The sequence below is a fragment of the Grammomys surdaster genome, unplaced genomic scaffold (assembly GCF_004785775.1).
Source record: "Grammomys surdaster isolate TR1022 unplaced genomic scaffold, NIH_TR_1.0 331, whole genome shotgun sequence".
Classification (NCBI taxonomy): domain Eukaryota; kingdom Metazoa; phylum Chordata; class Mammalia; order Rodentia; family Muridae; genus Grammomys; species Grammomys surdaster.
In genome coordinates, this window is record NW_021604750.1 from 656,143 (window position 1) to 675,088 (window position 18,946).

The window sequence follows — 18,946 nt, forward strand, 5'->3', positions numbered from 1 at the left end:
AGGTCTGGAAAGCAGAGGTGCACAGGTGCACACAGGCCCGCCAGTCTGCTGTATGAAGCAGAAAAAAAAAAGGTCCTGTCTCTCAAGCAAGGTGGCTAGGAAAGGTGAATACCTAGGGTTGTTCTCTGACTTCCACATGCATATTTTACATAATATATGCATCCCTGTGCAAATGCATGTGTGCACATGTGCAGACACAAACACACACATCTGTTAAGATCCCAATGTCATTACTTAGAAAACGCAAGTTCTTGCTACCACATTATTCTCCTTAAGAAGAGTTTTTCCCACTCACCAGGAATCTCCAGTTCACTTTTCAGGAACTGCACTTTGAACTCACTCATCCAGGGGGAATACTCTTTCAGGTTCCCAGGTAGCTTTGAGTCTTTTCTCATCCTTATAAGTAATGAGTCAGTGATATTACAAAAGTCACTGTGCTTCATTGTAAGTAGCTTAGAACCACCATTCCCAAAGCTTTTGACAAATTCTTTCCCAAAAGCCTGGAAATAAAAAATTTACTGTAAAGTTCAGTGTTTCTTTTGTACATTTGAAAAAGCTCCAAACTTATATTTCAATATTCTAAAATATGTCGAATGTCTCTTTTGTCTGTGCCTTAACTTCCGTTAGACAGGTCATTGTTAGAATGGCTCCTAGTTACAAACTCTAGTTTGCTTCAAAAACACAGCAAAGAGCTGAGCGTATGGTACAGGCCTTTATTCTCAGCATTGTCTGGAGACAGAGGGAGGTCAATCTCTGTGAGTTCAACAATAGCTTTGTCTACATAGTGAGTCCTTGTCCCCCAAAACAAAACAAAAACAGAAAAAGAAAACAACCATGGCAAGGTCTTCTAACCTCTCTGCACTCTGTCCAGTTGTTCTAGGCTTACTTCATTTGATGTACAAAGAATGACGTGAATAATTAGAAACAAAGTTAAAAGCAAAATCAAAGGAGCAATTAAATAAGAACAAATAGTTCACAATTCTTCATAGGAGCTAAAGAGAAGAGGGAAAGAGTGATACTGGTCATAGTCAGGGTCTATTGAGACATTGCTCTAGATCATAAACCAGTATAAATATTATAAGATCAATAATTCTAGAAGCAATTATCAGAAGTACTGTATCTTGGAATGTATTCTTTTAAAAATATTTATTTGAATAAAAAGCTTGATATCAAATAAAAAATAAAGCAAAACTGGGGACTCAAGATTTAGCAGATCATCTTTTTGGCTTTAAGACAGAGTCTCATGCAGTTCATGAACTTCTGCTTCTCCTTTCCCCACCTCCCAAGTGCTACATACTTGATTACTTTTTTTCAAACTGACATTGATAGTTTCTAGTAAGAAAATTGACACATAAAGATATTTCTTCTCCAATTTAGAAATGGATTGAAAATATAGAAATAAAGGACTGTAGATAGTACTTTGGCATAGTACTATCCAGCATGCTCAGGGTACTAAATTTAGTCTTCTGAACCACACACATACACACAAAGGAGTTTGTAGCTTAGTAAAAGGCTGTGTGTGGCTGTGCTTGACAACAGTAGGGAGGAACAGTGATGTGTGCTGATATACTCTTACGGCAGTAAACACTGGACCCAGCATATAGAGAAAAGATTTAAATCTAAAGTAGCTATGGCTTTAAAAAGAGAACATGGTAGTTTTTCAAGCAAGGCCATTCTCATTCAGTTGAATAGGGTAGGACAGGCTGTAGCATTAGAACCATGGAAAGGAAGCCCTTTCACAGAGATGCCCTCAGCCTGTAGGTCAAGGGATCCTGGTCTAGTTCTCTCACTGCTGTTCTTATCTTCCTTTCAGTAAAGCACAGCTCAGCACACAACATTCAGTTCACAGCTTTTGTTCAAAAACAGAGTTCTTCTAGCACTTTCATATGATAATGGCCGATGCAGGCTCTGATAACAGACTTGTAAGGCCTAGAAAGCTGCAAACCTGGGCTTGTAAAATGTGTGGGCTACTGTTTTGGGAAAACAAACCAAATATATCTTTTCTTATCTAATATTCTATAACTGTATAATTTTATTAAACTAACCTAAGTATAATTTGTTACTTAATTATATGATGATTTTGCTTAGAGTCACTTGAATATTCAAGAATCAATACCACAAACACAACAGGATACTGACCTCAATGTGTATCAGAAAGCAAAATATAAAAGTTCACGGTGTTTTTAGGTTGTCTTCCCATGTTTAAGCTACAGGAAGCCTTGTGTGCTCCTACCTTTAATCTAAAGTACACTAAGTATAACCCACAAAAGCAACCTCTACTTAATTAAAGTTATCCTAGTCACCTAATTTTTTTTAAAGATTTATTTATTTTATGAATGTGAGTACACAGTTGCTGTGATCAGACACACCAGAAGAGGGCATCAGATCCCATTACAGATGGTTGTGAGCCACCATGTGGTTGCTGGGAATTGAACTCAGGACCTCTGGAAGAACAATCAGTGCTCTTAACCACTGAGCCATCTCTCCACCCCCTAGTCACCTAATTTAAGATGACTGTTCCATAACTGGAAGTATGTTTAGATGGAAGAAGAGACCAAAAAAAAAAAAATCTCAAAAACCTCTGCATGCAAGTCAAAATCAGGAGGATCAGGAGGATTAAAGGAAAGGACTGGATAAAGAGAAAGTTGCTCTCTATTCTTGAGGATATCCTAAAAGAATTGAAAATACCTCCCCACAAAAGCTGATAGATGTACAGAACAGCACTATTCATAAGACTGAAGAATGCTTACTGATCAGAGATCAACAATGAAACAGCAGGATATAGGGTGGAAGAGAAAGATCAACAGTGGGAAGAAACTTAGTAATAAAGAATGAATGTAAAAACATGCTAAGGTCTAGAAGGAGCTTTACCAGGTTACCAGGGGCTGGCAGGAGCAGGAAATGAAGAGTTAACAGTAAGTGGGCACAGGGTTGGCTACTTTCTATGGTGAATAAAATGTTCTAATAGTTATGTAGTAATGACTTCAAACTTCTATAACTATACTAACAGCTACTACACTGTACATATTAGGTGAATGAACTGTAAGAACATATAATTTATATCCTAACATAACTGCCATGTAGACAGTAGGCTTGGGAACTACCAACAGAAGTGTTGAAGGATAAAGAACATCCTGGTTGGTAGACCAGTAAGAGGTAAAGGGCCAAGAAAAAATGATGCTGAGAATGAGTGTCTACACCAGAAAGAAAAGTTGCCACTGGCAACTTATGTCCTTCCCATCAATCTTCTCAGCCTTCCCTTCTAGCTTATCTCCATTCCTTTGTGACAGTTCCCCTTCAATAAATATTGCTTTTTAATCACATTCATTATTAATGGTCTTAAATCTCTAATAAAGAGACAAAGACTAACACACTGGATTAGAAAACAGGATCTATCTTTCTACTGCATCCAAGAAATATCTCATCATCACCTCACAGTAAAAGGATAGAAAAAGATATTCTAAGCAAATGGACCCTTCAAGAAGCAAACAGGTGTAGGTAGCCATTATAATACCTGACAAAACAGACTTCAAACCAAAACTGACTAGGATAGGGAAAGACACTATATAATTGAAGGAAAAATCCACCAAAAGGATATTGCATTTCTAAACATCTATGCACCAAACACATGGTGTATTAGTTAGGGTTTCTATTGCTGCAATGAAACACCATGACAAAAAAGCAAGTTGGGGAATCAGTGGATCAATAGGTTTATTCAGGTTACACTTCTAGATTATAGTCCATCATTGGAGGAAGTCAGAACACAGATTCAAGCAAGGCTGGAACCAGGAGGCAGGAGCTGATGCACAGGCCATGGTGGATTGCTGCTTACTGGCTTGCTTCATATGACTTGTTCAGCATGTTTTCCTATGGACCCAGAACCAGCAGACCAAGGATGTCACTATCCACAATGGGCTGGACCCTCCCCCATGGAACATTAATTGAGCAAATGCCTTGCAGCTTGATCTCATGGAGGCATTTCCTCAACTGAAGCTCCTTCTTGTCAGATGACTCTAGCTTGTATCAAGTTGATACACAAAACCAGCCAGTACACAGGGGTACCCAAGTTCATAAAAGAAACACTACTACAGCTTAAATCACGTATTGACTCTCACACTGACAGTGGAAGACTTTCTCTTCTACCCTCACAAAAAAGCAGGTCATCAAGACAAAAACTAAACAGAGGAATGCTGGAGTGAACTTCATAAATCAAATGGACATAGCAGATAGCTACAGAATATTTCACCCCAAAACAAAAGATTATACTTTCTTCTCAGCAGCTCATGGAACTGTCTCCAAAATTGACCATATATCAGGTCATAAGACCTAGATATAAGAAAACATAGATATAAGAAAATTGAGACTTTGGGCTGGAGCAGACACAGAGTTGGTCTGCTCCTGTCCTGTGGAGAAACTGAATCCTGAGTCATCGAGGAGCCACTGCACTCAGAGCAGAAGGATTTCCAGATCCAAGAGGTGGCCTGAGTCCCAGGAGTTCTTCCACCCAGGAGATTAGGAGCATAACACCACAGAGACATCTGGACTCCGAGGAGCTCTGCAATAAGCAAGATAACTGGAAATACAGACTCCAGTCTTACACAGTGAGGGCAGGTACCACTAGAGGTAACCAGATGGCGAAAGGCAAGCGCAAGAACATGAGCAACAGAAACCAAAGTTTCTTGGCATCATCAGTACCCAGTTCTCCCAATATAGCAAGCCCTGAACACCCCATCACACCTGAAAAGCAGGATTCAGAATTAAAATCACTTCTCATTTTGATGATAGAGGATTATAAGAAGGAATTAAGTAACTCCCTTAAAGAAATACAGGAGAGTACAAGTAAACAGATAGAAGCCCTTAAAGAGGAATCACAGAAATCCCTTAAAGAAATGCAAGAAAACACAAAGAAGAAATTAAACAAAAACATTCAGGATCTGAAACTGGAAATAGAAACAATAAAGAAAGTTCAAAGGGAGACAACCATGGAGATAGAAAACCTAAGAAAGAGATCAGGAGTCATAGATGAAAGCATCACCAACCGAATACAAGAGATAGAAGAGAGAATCTCAAATGCAGAAGATACGGTGGAAAATATTGACACAGTTGTCAGAGAAAATGCAAAATGCAAAAAACTCCTAACTCAAAACATCCAGGAAATCCAGGACACAATGAGAAGACCAAACCTAAGGATAATAGGTATAGATGAGAATGAAGATTCCCAACTTAAAGGGCCAGTAAATATCTTCAACAAAATTAATGAGGAAAACTTCCCTAACGTAAAGAACAAGATGCTCATAAACATACAAGAAGCCTACAGAACACCAAATAGACTAGAACAGAAAAGAAATACCTCCTGTCACATAATAATCAAAACATCAGATGCACAAAACAAAGAAAAAATACTAAAAGCAGTAAGGGAAAAAAGGTCAAGTAACATATAAAGGCAGACCTATAAGAATTACACCAGACTTCTCACCAGAGACTATAAAAGCCAGAAGAGCCTGGACTGACATCATACAGACCCTAAGAGAACACAATTGCCAGCCCAGATTACTATACCCAGCAAAACTCTCAATCACTAGAGATGGTGAAACCAAGATATTCCATGACAAAACCAAATTTGCACAATATCTTCCCACAAACCCAGCACTTCAAAGGATAATTGATGGAAAACGCCAACACAAGGAGGGAAACTACAACCTAGAAAAAGCAAGGAAGTAATCTTCCAACAACCCTAAAAGAAGATAACTATACAAACATAACTTTATACTTGGGCACAGGAGAAAAGTTCCTGAACAGAACTCCAATGGCATATGCTCTAAGATCAAGAATTGACAAATGGGACTTCATAAACTTGCAAAGTTTCTGTAAGGCAAAGGACACTGTCAATAGGACAAAATGACAACCAACAAATTTGGAAAAGATCTTTACCAATCCTTCATCTGATAGAGGGCTGATATCCAATATATACAAAGAACTCAAGAAATTAGACTCCAGACAACCAAATTACCCTATTAAAAAATGGGGTATAGAGCTTAACAAAGAATTTTCAAGGAAGAAACTCGAATGGCCGAGAAGCACCTAAAGAAATGTTCAGCATCCTTAGTCGTCAGGGAAATGCAAATCAAAACAACCCTGAGATTCCATCTCACACCAGTCAGAATGGCTAAGATTAAAAACTCAGGTGATAGTAGATGCTGGCGAGGGTGTGGAGAAAGAGGAACACCCCTCCATTGTTGATGGGACTGCAAGATGGTGCAACCACTTTGGAAATCAGTGTGGCGGTTCCTCAGAAAATTGGACATAGCATTACCCGAGGATCCAGCTATACCACTCCTAGGCATATACCAAGAAGATGCTCTAACATATAACAAGGACATATGCTCAACTATGTTCATAGCAGCCTTGTTTATAATAGCCAGGAGCTGGAAAGAACCCAGATGTCCTTCAACTGAGGAATGGATTCAAAAAATGTGGTATATTTACACAATGGAGTATTACTCAGCTATTAAAAACAATGAATTCGAGAGGTTCCTAGGTAAATGGATGGAACTAGAAATTATCATCCTGAGTGAGGTAAGCCAATCACAAAAGAACACACATGGTATTCACTCACTGATTATTGGATATTAGCCTAGAACCTTGAAATGCCCAAGATGCAACTCACAGGCCACATGAAGCCCATAAAGAAGGAAGACCAAGTGGGGGTGATTCGGTCCTTCTTAGAAGGAGCAACAAAATACTCAAGGGAGCAAATATGGAGACAAAGTGAGGGACAGAAACTGAAGGAGGGGCCGTCTGAAGACCTTTCCACCTGAGTATCTATCCCATGTGCAATCACCAAAGGTAGATGCTGATGTGGAAGTCAGGAAGTGCATGCTGATAAGAGCCTGATATGGATATCTCCTCAGAGGTCTTCAAGAGTCTGACATACTCAGAGGCAGATGCTCACAGCTAGCCATTGAACTGATCATGGGGTTCTCAATAGAGGAGTTAGAGTGAAGACTGAAGGAGAGCTGAAAGGATTTGCGGCACCATGAGGAGAGCAACAATACCAACCAACCACAGCTCCCAGTGTCTAAACCACCAGCCTGGGAGCACTTGGTGGGGGGGATCCAGTGCTTCAGTTGAATATGTAAGAGTGGAGGGCCCTGCTGGGCATAGGTGGAAGAAGAGAACCTTGACCTCATGAAGGCTGGATGCCCCAGGGGGTGGGAATGTTGAGGGTGGGGAGGTGGGAGTGGGGGGGTAGATAGAAGTTACATCCACAGAGAAGAAGGAGGAGGGGTGAGGGGATTGGGGGTTCCTGGGTGGGTGGGGGATCGGGTAAGGGGACAACATAGGAAATGTAAATAAAACATCCAATAAAAATTAAAAAAAAAAAAAAGAAAATTGAAATATCATCCTATCTGACCATCATAGATCAAAGCTAGATATTAACAGGAAAAACCAACAAACAGCATAAAAACTCATGGAAACTGAACAATTTACAACTGAATGAAAATTGGTCAAGTTAATTTTTTTTTTTTAAGAATTGAATGAAAATGAAAACAGAACATACCGAAACCTATCAGGCACAATGAAGGTTGTAAGAGGCAAATTTGTAACACTAAGTGCCTACATCAAAAAATTAGAGAACTTGTATTACTACATTAGTGACATACCTGAAAGCTCTAGAACAAGAAGAAATAGCATCCTAAGAGTAGATAGGAAGAAATAATAAAACCCAGTGCTGAAATCAAAAGGAAATACAAACAAAAAAAATCGATAAAACAAACAAAAACCAATAATACAATGAACCAATGGCAGGAAGAGTTGGCTCTTTGAGGAAATCAACATGATTGACAAATCCTTAACCAAATTAATAAAAATGAAAAGAGAGGATATAAACTAATAAAATAAGAGATAAAAGGTGGGAACTCAAAACAGACTCTGAGGAAATCCAGAGAATCATAAGAATATACTTTAAAATGTTGTATACCATCAAATTATAAAATCTAAAAAAAATGGATGAAGTTCTAAATATAAACCACCTACCAAAGTTAAAGTGAGGTCAGATAAGCAATTTAAACAGGCCTACAATCCCAGGTAAAATAGAAGCAATAACTAAAAATCCCCTAACCAAAGAAAGCCCAGGACCAGATATATTAAGTGTAGAATTTTAGCAGACCTTAAAAGAGGTAACACCAATAATCCTCAAATTATGCCACAAAATAAAACTAAAGGGACATTTCTTAATTCTTTTAATGAAGCCACTATCACTATGATAAAAAAACTACATAAAGACCCAACAAAAAAGAAAATTATATACCAATGTCCCTTAGAAACATAGGTGCAAAATTCTCAATAAAATATTTGCAAACCAAATTCAGAACATCAGAAAGATTATTCACCATGATCAAATTGGTATCATCCTCAGAGATGCAGAGATGGTTCAACATATGAAAATCAATCAACTTTATCTACCACATAAAGGGTAAGAGATTAAAAAAAAATGGATCAGTAGGAATAATATACTGAAAGTGACCATCTAACCAAGAACAATCTATAGATTCAACCAATCTCAACAAAATTCCAACACAATTCTTTATATAAATTGAAAAAAAAATCTTGAACTTGACATGGAAACACAAAAGCCCCAGGATAGCTAAAACAATCCTGAAATATAGAACTTCTGGAAGGCTCCTCATCCCAGCTGTATTAGCGATACAACAAAACAGATACTGATCAATGGAACCAAACTGAAGACCAAGATATAAGTCCATATACAGATGGACATCAGATTTTTGACAAAGCAGCCAAAAGACACACTGGAGAAAAGGCAACATCTTCAACAAAAGGTACTGGTCAAACTGGATAGCTGTATGTAAAAGCATGAAAACCGGTATCTATCACCCTACAGAAAACTCAACTCCAAGTGGATTAAAGACTGTAACATAAGATCAGATACCTGAATCTGATAGAAGTGAAAGCAAGGACTAGGGTTGAACTCAGTGACACAGGAAGGCTTTCTGAACAAGATACTAATGCACAGGCACTAAGACCAACAGTTAATAAATGGGACCCCAGGAAGCTTAAAATCTTCTGTATAGTAAAGGACATTATCACTAGAGCAAAGTAGCACCTATACAATAGAAAAAGATCTTTATGAATTATATACAACTAATAGAGGAATAACTACTTTTACAAATGAGGCAGAGAACTAAGCAGAGAGTTCTCAAAAGATAAAATATATATGGCTGAGAAACACTTAAAGGAATATTCAATATCCTTAGCTATAAGAGAAATTAAAGCTACTTTGATATTTCGTTTTATGAAGAGGCTGTGAAAAGGGATTGCTGGTGGAGGAGCAAACTTGGAAAAGCCACTATTGAAATCAGTGTGACAGGAAGCTGAGAATAGATCCAGCTATAGTACTCCTGCACATGCACATAAGACTCTACATCATACTACAGAGACATTGCTCATTCATGTTCATTGCTGCTCTATTCATAATACCCAGAAACTGGAAAGAGCCTACATGGCTATCAACTCCTGAATGAATAATAAAATGTGGTACATTTATATACAATAAAATATTTACTTAAGAAATATAAAATTATGAGATTTACAGTTAAATAGATGGAGCTAGAAAAAAATCATGAATGAGATAATCCAAACTCCAAAAGACAAATATGTTTTTTCTTACATGTTAGATTTTGAGCCTTTGATAGGCATGCTACAGTCCATATAACCACAGAAGTTAGGCACCTATCTAGTAAGAAAGGGACTAGGAGTGGGTTGGACGTCACGAGGAAGGGAAAATAGAATACATTGTTTTGGGGGACAAAAGGGAAACTGGAATGGGGGCTTAAAAAGGGAGGAGAATAGAAGAGGAGGGTAAAGGAGTGAACATGGGAAGAATCAACTAACACTAAAGGCCATTTGCAAGACAAATAGGTTTCTATTACTGTAGAAGCATCCCAAAAATATATACTGATGTGAAAGAATCTAAATAGAGTCACCAAATAAAAAGAGAGACAATGCCAACTAGATAGTTTATGGCATGAAAGAGAACTTCCAATGCCACAAATGGATTACAGCTTGTGGCCCCATGGAAACCCCTAGTCATCAGAGAAAATAGCTTTTACTCTCCACAAACTGATGGTGAAACTCTATTGATGAAGATGACATTTATGTCATCAAACATGGAGAAATCAAGCTGGTGCCTAACTAGAAGCTTTACTCTGCTGAGTAGTGTTTACAGTACTGGAGAGTACTTTGTACACCACCAAAGGAGGGATGTAATCATTAATATCACCCAGCTACTAACCCTGTGACCCACAACAGGGACCTGCCTGCAAGATAAACTGTGTAATAGTCATGTGAATTTTAAGGGAGTAACAACTACTATTTAATTGAATTTAAGGACCAATCCATGAGATGATCAGCGCCTCACTCAACCCACACCAGAGAAGCTCCTTTTCATAGCAGATGGGAACACAGTGACCTTCAGCTAGACAATGTAGAGGGAAAAAGCTCGGAGTACTTAGTCCCTATATGTCTTTAACAAATCTCTCTCTGTAAGGCTCATGATGGAAGAGAAAGTGGAAAGATTTTAAGAGCCAGAGGTGATGGATGACTCCGAGGAAACAGTGTCTTCCAGATACAACAGGACTGATGTATGAATGAGCTCACAGAGACTGTATAGTGCTATGTTCAGACAGGACTTGCACAGGTGCAAGCTAGACAGGGTTTCAGCACTGAGAAGGGGAAGTGGACATAGGGTCCCATCTCCTAGATAAGAAGCTATTTGCAATTGACACCTATTTGCAAACAAAGAAAATCAGTTTTCTCCAATAGAGTCTCACCATGTATACCAACTTTAGGGTAGGGCCCATGCCCAGAAGTGTATGGCCAACACAAAATCAACTCAATGAGATTTCTGTAGCCTTTTTGTTTTATTTTGTTTTTTTTTTGTTTGTTTGTTTATTGGGTTTTGTTCTTATTTGAGTTTTGTTTTATATTTTGTTTTGTTCTTTTAAGAGAGAAAAAGAACATAAACTTCAGTGCATAGGGAGGTGAGGAGGATCTCTTAGGAATTGAGGGAGGGGATAATATGATCAAAATATACTGTATTTAAATTTTTTCATAATTAAAAAAGTTTTAAAATATGATCCTCACTTCATGACTCTTTCCAATACTAGAATAACTAAAAAATCCTTCCCTCTGCCACACTTGTCTGGAACACAGCCTTTTATAAGCAGTGTTAGTCACACAATCCCTCTGATCTGGTTTGTACTGTTTCTGAGCATGCAAATTGGTGTCCTAAACCAATGTTTCAGAATACTCATCACCTTATATAAGAGAGAAATATTTTCTTGATCCAATATCTAAGTGATCCTGAGAATTAAAAATACTGAACTAAAAACAATCTTCAGATTTCAGAATATGAACATGAAAATATAGTAGAAGGTTTTTTTGCCTACTGACCACTTGGCAGCTGTGGAAGATTGAACATGCTTGGCCCAGGGAGTAGCACTATTAGGAGGTGTGGCCTTTTTGGAGGAAGTGCATCACTGTGGGTGTGGGCTTTAAGAACCTATTCCTAGCTGCCTGGAAGCCAGTCTTCTGTATACCTTTGGATGAAGATGTAGAACTCTCAGGTCCACATCTGTCTGGATGCTGCCATGTTTCCACCTTGATGATAAAGGACTAAACCTCTGAACCTGTAAGCCAGGCCCAATTAAATGGTGTCCTTTATAAGAGTTGCCTTGGTCATGGTGTCTGTTCACAGCGGTAAAACCCAAACTAAGATACCGGCATCAATTGGAAACATTTGATTACTGTATTTTACAGGAAGTATCAGATCTAAAGCAAGCTCATAAGCTACAGACAACAGGCAGGAAGTAGTTAAAATGTAAACACTGCTGCTGTATCTATCAAATTATTAATGTGATTAATCAAGCAGCTGTGTCTATCCATACCTGTATGAATCTCCTCCGAAAGGGCCCCAGGCCTGGAGCCCGAAGGTCACCCAAGGCAGCATACATCCTTTCATACAATTTTTCAATATTTTTCTTATTCACAGGATTCTTTCCTAGTTCATCTTTTGTATCAGTAACCCAGTCCTGTGCCAAAGAGAAAGAAAAAAAATCAAGAAAGAAGCCAGACTATACACAAATCCTATTCACATTCATTTTTATTGTCAAAAGCTGTTTTCTTACCTTAAAGAGCAGATCAGGATTGGAGAGCTGGTCTAAGGCATTAATAAAACCTTGAATCACTCCTCCTTGATCAAGTTTACTTTTCATCCTATAAAAAAAATTTACCAGGTTTAGGCCAGGCGTGGAGGCACACATCTTTAATCCCAGTACTCATAGGCAGAAGCAGGTGACTATCTGTGAATTCAAGGCTAGTCTATACAGTGAATTCCAAGGCAGTCAGGGATACATACAGAGACCCTGTCTCAAACCACCACCGCCACAACAATATCAGTTTCAGAAACCATAACTTTTTCTAATGGTCAGGGCATATTTTTTATATATTTAAAATACAGATTTACAACATGTATGATTTTCTGTATATATGTTTACATATAATTACACACACACACACACGCACACACACACACACACACAGCTATCAATCCAGAAAGACAAGTACTGACTTGAGAATTATATCCAACATTAGATGAGCATCTGCTCTTTAAAGCAAAAGGTATCAACCTATAGATTGCAACTCTTTGGGGGTCAAATAACCCTTTCACAGGGGTCACATATATATCCTGTATATCAGATATTTAAATTATGATTTAACTAAATATCATATTATGATATTTTATTAAATATCATAACAGTGGTCAAATTATATTTATGAAGTAGCAACAAAAATAATTTTATGATTAGGGGTCACTTCAATATGAGAAACCATATTAAAGGGTTCCACTGCTTTAAAGAGTTAATGGTCTTAGGTAAAGTCAAAGTAGATCTGTAGTAGATACGGACAATGATGAACATAATTTGCTTTTGCAAATTTGGTAGGAGGTCACTTTCTTGACATTTACTTACAAATACTTTTCTTTTTCTTTTTTTTTTTGGTTTTTCGAGACAGGGTTTCCCTGCATAGTCCTGGCTGTCCTGGAACTCACTCTGTAGACCAGGCTAGCCTCAAACTCAAAAATCAGCCTGCCTCTGCCTCCCAAGTGCTGGGATTAAAGGCTACAAATACTTTTCAAGTGTTGACTTTTAAAAACAATCTTATGGTGTTAGACTCTGGTCAGAGACAGTTATGGACTTTATAAAGACATTTTATTTAAGTATACCATGGACTTTGAATGTCTTTGCTTCCTATACCCTCCATTTTCTCCCCCTCCCACAAGTATCCTTCCTTTTCGAAGATAATTGTGCTTCTACTTTCATGTCATATAGGATATACATGACAGAAGAGGTTATTATTTTGGGCCTGGCTTACTGTCTTAATATATGATGATGCTTCATTTTATCCATTTTCATGCAAACAATAATTTTCTTTATGGTTGAATAAAATTCTATTAAGTATACATATCACATATTCTTTATTCATTCATGATGGTGGACAAATAGGCTGATTCCATCAACTAACTGTTGTGACAGTGCCACAGTACATAAGGAGATGCAGGCCTTTGCAGTTGTGTGGCTTCATAACAGTATATTCACTGTTATACTATGATATATATATCTCATATATATATATATATATATATATATATCATATATATGACATATATGTTAGGATCAGTATCGCTAGATAGTGTAGTAGGTTTGGTTTTTTTTTCTTTCTTTCTTTTTTTTTTTTTTTCTTTTGTTGTTATTGTCTGGAGATAGGGTTTCAGTATGTAGCCCTGGCAAAAAGAACAATGCTGGAGGTATCACTGCTGAGCCATAGCAACAAAAGTTACAAGACACACAAAAAAAAACCACATGGGTAGAATAATGGAATGGAATAGATACAAATCTACTTGGTTACATGTAGTAACCAAATCTTTTGACATAGATGTTGAAAGCATACACCAGGAAAACAAAAAAGAGTGTGTGAGCTACATAGGTAACAGGACCAGACAACAAAAAGAGATAGAACTTCCATAGGATCCAAATGTACTGCACCTGTGAAGACACTCAAAAGAACTCCTGAGTCCACATACTTCTACATACCTGCATAGCTTTGCTTATTTTAGGCAACAGCCCATTCATTAACCCATTTATTGGCTGGTTGAGTTGTGTGGGTTTTTTTTTTTTTGAGTAGAATATTTCAGATATTAATCTTCTGTTTCTTTGATTTTTAATATCTTTTTGTTTCGATTTTATTAATTTATGTTTTGACCTATTATTAATATCTACTGATTTGGGGGTTTGGCTTGTTTTTATTTTTCTAATATCTTGAGGCATATCATTAAGGTATGCAAGAGCTCTATAATTTCATAAAATAGGGAATTATAGCTATACACTTCCTTCTTAGAAATCCTTTTGTTTGTCACAAAACTTTTCTTCTGATTTCTTTAACAACCCACTCATCATTCAACAGTACACTGTATAATTTCCATGAGTTTGTGTACTGTCTACAACTACAAATTACTAAACTAAAAACTAGTTTCTCATTGATTTGTAGTTTAATTCCATTGTCACCAGATAAATTATTTTAATTTTTCAATATTTATTAACATTTTGTGCCCTAAAATATGGTCTCTTTTGGGAAAAGTCTCAAAGGTTGCTGAGAAGAATGTGTACTCTGAAGTTACTGAGTGGAATATTCTGTTCATTTACTTTATTTAATGCTCATGCTTCTGTAATTTTTTGTGGGGGTTGAATATTTGGCATTATATTTGATACCTAATATAGGTAAGATACTTGGATATCAGGTATTAAAATCACTATTTTGAGGTCAATGAATGCCTTTGATATCCAGAAGTATTTGCTGTTTGGAATCGGTTTTACTGATGCTTGATGTACAAAACACATCTTGATGGAGGCTGTGCCCAGGAAGCCATGCATTTACAAAGCCAGTATCTCATTGGTTTGGACTCACAAATAACCAAAAAAGTGAAAATAATGACACTTCAGGTCATCTACTGGGCCCTAATTCAGAAGGTGGCCTCTTTTTGTTTGTATGTATGTACACATACATACCATGTGATATATACATGAATATTGAGTGTGGGTTCTTATTCGCACACAGAGGTCAAAGGAGGATACTGGATGTCTCACTTTCAGCCTTATTTCCTTGAGATAAACTCTCTCAATAAACTCAAAGCTCGCTGTTTTACCTAAGCTGCCTGGTCAGCAAGCTCTCAGGATCTGCCTGGCTCCATTCCCCAATGTTAAGTTAACAGGTACATATAAACTATGGGTCCTGGGGAATTGAACTCAGGTTCTTGTGATTGCAAATATGAGCTCTAAGCCATCTCACCAGTTTCTCTGGATTTATATTATTTTATATTTTTATCTATTTATTTGTGTAATGTTGTTTATATAGCTAAGGCTTCCCTCAAACTTCAGGTTCTCCTGTCACAGCTTCCAGAGTATTTCTAACTCCAAACATATATAACCATGATAATATTTCAATATATTTTAAAGGGTAGACCCTGAATAGTCTTAGTTGGGGTTTCTACTGTTGTGATGAACACCAAGACCAGAAACAACTTGGGGATTCAAGTTTATCTCAGCTGACAACTATCAGGTCACAGGCCACTACTGGGGAAGCCCTGGTTAGATCTCAAGAACCTGGAGTCAGGAACTGAAGCAGAGGCTATGGAGAAATTTCTACTTACTGGCTAGCTCCATAAGGTTGGTTTGCTCACCCTGTTTTCTTATACAACCCAGGATCAACTGCTCAGGAATGATACCATCCTCAGTGAGATGGGCCCTCCTTTATCAATCATTAATCAAGAAAATATCCCACAGGCAATTAGGTGTAAGTATTTTCTCAATTGAGTTCCTCTCTTCTCACATGACTCTAGCTTGTGCCAAATTTACAACAAACCAACCAGGATGAGAAATGACTGCCAAAGTATCTCCTCCTGTCTGTACTCTTCAACATTATTAGCTATGGGTATGAAGGCAAATGCCTAAGACAATATTTTCAAAAGGAGAGAAAGTCAGTAACAAGTATCATATAGAGAAAAGATAGCTGAAAATAAATGTCTAAGAATTCCTATGCTTCATGAACAACTCAAATACATTTGCATGTTTTTGCTTTTACCACCCAAAATTTTTATACCTAATAATATCTGATCGCCCAATAACAAAACATTACCTCTCAACAAATGCTTTATTATTATGACCAGAAGAAGTATCTTTAAAGGAGTAGCTTTCACTGCTTATTATAAAAGGGTAGATAATGGCCTGTGGGTAGTTATCAGCAATTTCTTCTACAGTATGTTGCACTGCAATAGCTTCCTCTTTATCCAGTAAGGTCATGATGTGGCTGATCCAGCCAATGAACTGCCAACAAGGAATGGATGAAATCTAAAATTCAGAAAAGTATAGTTTGAAAATGAACAAAACATTTAACAATATTTGCATAAAGATAAAATATGTTCTATATGAAAAGTCTTAAATATAAGTCTACTCTCTCTTGATTTTTTTTTTTGTTTTTTGTTTTTTGTTTTTTGTTTTTGTTTTTGTCTTGCTAAGGGACCATTGGATTCTTCCCAACATTTCCTGTACATGTACACAAATATTTTTTGATCAAATAATGGGATCATACTTGCTATGGTGGTTTGAATAAGAATCGCCCCCATAAGCTTGTTCATTTGAATGCTGATCCCCAGTTGGTGGAACTGTTGGTGAAGGATTAGGAAGTGTGGCCCTGATGGAGGAGATGTGTTGGGAGTGGTCTTTGAGATTTCAGAAGACTCCCACTGTTCACAGTATGCCTGTCTACATCATGCCTGTGCTTTAGGATAAAGCTCTCAGCTAGTGCTCCCATATCATGTCATGCTTCCCTGCTTGCAGCCATGCTTCCCACTGTAACGCTCTTGGCTTCCAACATGACATTGGAAGTCCTCCCAAAACACTGTCTATTGTATGTTGTCTTGCACATGATGTCTTATCACAGGAATGTACAAGTACTAAAGACATCGGACAAACTTATCTCATTCGTGTAACAGCTATTCACTCAGTGCATTATCATAAACTTAAGCTGTTTACATATTTTTGTTTTAAGAAATGCTTAAAACAGAGATTCTCATAAATATACCTCTGTACTTATACCACATACATGTAGAATAAGTTTCCAGAAAAAAAATATATATAGTCTAAAAAGATTTTTCAGATTTCCATCTATAAAAAGGCTTGACTATATTATACAGTCTTTATAAACATTAGATATGCCTGTCTTCGAGTCCAAATGTTTATGGTGTTGACCAGCCCAGAGTGAATTAAATATGGGTGATGTTGAAAAGGGCAAGAAGATTTTGTTCAGAAGTGTGTCCAGTGCCACACTGTGGAAAAGGGAGGCAAGCACAAGACTGGACCAAATCTCCATGGTCTGTTTGGGTGGAAGACAGGTCAGGTTGCTGGATTCTCTTACACAGATGCCAACAAGAACAAAAGCATAACCTGGGGAGAAGATACCCTGATGGAATATTTGGAGAATCCCAGAAAGTTCATTCCTGGAACAAAAATGATCTTCGCTGGAATTAAGAAGACAGGAGAAAGGATAGACCTGATAGCTTATCTTAAAAAGGCTTCTAATGAGCCTTATTACAAAACAAATGTTTCATGACTTTTAATATATACTATAATTTAATTTATACACCAAATTCAGATCATGAATGGCTAACAATGTTTTTGTTGACTGACTTGTTGTAAGTGGATATGATTTTTTTAAAGCAACAATTCCAGTTGTATACATGCTATCACTGCTCTCCCTTTCTCAAGATAAGATTGGACTTAATTAGAAATGTTTTACTTTCCATTTGGCTGGGGCAGACACATAGCTGGTCTGCTCCTGTTGAGATACTGAATCCTGAACCATCCTAGAGGAACCACTGCACTAAACAGCGGGTAAGAACCCCATCCCACTCCCTACCCACCAGAGTTACAACTGGGAGCCAGGGGTGCTCAGCATCCATCAGCCATCCAAACTTCGCTCCTCCAGAATTCCACTTCCCTTCCGCCCCCACCTGGTCCTTTTGGCTGGGGCAGACACATAGCTGGTCTGCTCCTGTTGAGATACTGGATCCTGAGCCATCCTAGAGGAGCGACTGCACTCAGGGCAGCAGACACCTAGCTGATTTGCTCTTGTGGAGATACTGAATCCTGAGCCACCCTAGAGGAACCATTGCACTCAGAGCAACAGGATTTCTGGATCCAAGAGGCGGCCTGAGTCCCAGGAGTTCTTTCACCCAGGAGCTTACGATCACAAGATCACAGAGACATCTGGACTCTGAGGAGTTCTGACAAAAGCAAGATAACTGAAAAGACAGACTCCAGTTAGACACAGTCAGGGCAGTAACACTAGAGTTAACCAGATGGCAAAAGGCAAGTGCAAGAACATAAGCAACAGAAACCAAAGTTACTTGGCATCATCAGTACCCAGTTTACCCACCATAGCGAGCCCTGGACACCCCATCACACCGGAAAAGCAGGATTCAGAATAAAATCACTTCCCATGATGATGATAGAGGATTTTAAGAAGGACATAAGTACTCTCTTAAAGAAGTACAGGAGAGCACAAGTAAACAAGGAGAAGCACTTAAAGAGGAATTACAGAAATCCCTTAAGGAACTTCAAGAAAACACAATGAAGGAATTAAACAAAACCATTCAGGATCTGAAAATGGAAATAGAAACAATAGAAAAATCTCAAAGGGAGACAACCCTGAAGATAGAAAACCTAAGAGAGATCAGGAGTCATAACAAAGGATCACCAACCGAATATAAGAGATAGAAGAGAGAATCTCAAATGCAGAAGATACGGTGGAAAAT

General features: G+C 37.8%; 1 protein-coding gene and 1 pseudogene across 1 annotated transcript in view; one reads left to right on the forward strand and one right to left on the reverse strand.

Moving 5' to 3' along the window:
- The window catches only part of Prkdc (protein kinase, DNA-activated, catalytic subunit), a 199,243-nt gene that overhangs the window by 10,926 nt on the left and 169,371 nt on the right, over positions 1–18,946 (reverse strand). Inside the window, exons 74-77 of the mRNA XM_028778260.1 lie at positions 16,270–16,481; positions 12,207–12,294; positions 11,967–12,110; positions 296–500 (exon numbers count right to left, since the gene is read on the reverse strand). Coding sequence (XP_028634093.1) covers positions 296–500; positions 11,967–12,110; positions 12,207–12,294; positions 16,270–16,481 — 649 coding nt within the window. The remainder of the gene's footprint in view (positions 1–295; positions 501–11,966; positions 12,111–12,206; positions 12,295–16,269; positions 16,482–18,946) is intronic.
- LOC114630179 lies at positions 17,402–17,742 on the forward strand (annotated as a pseudogene).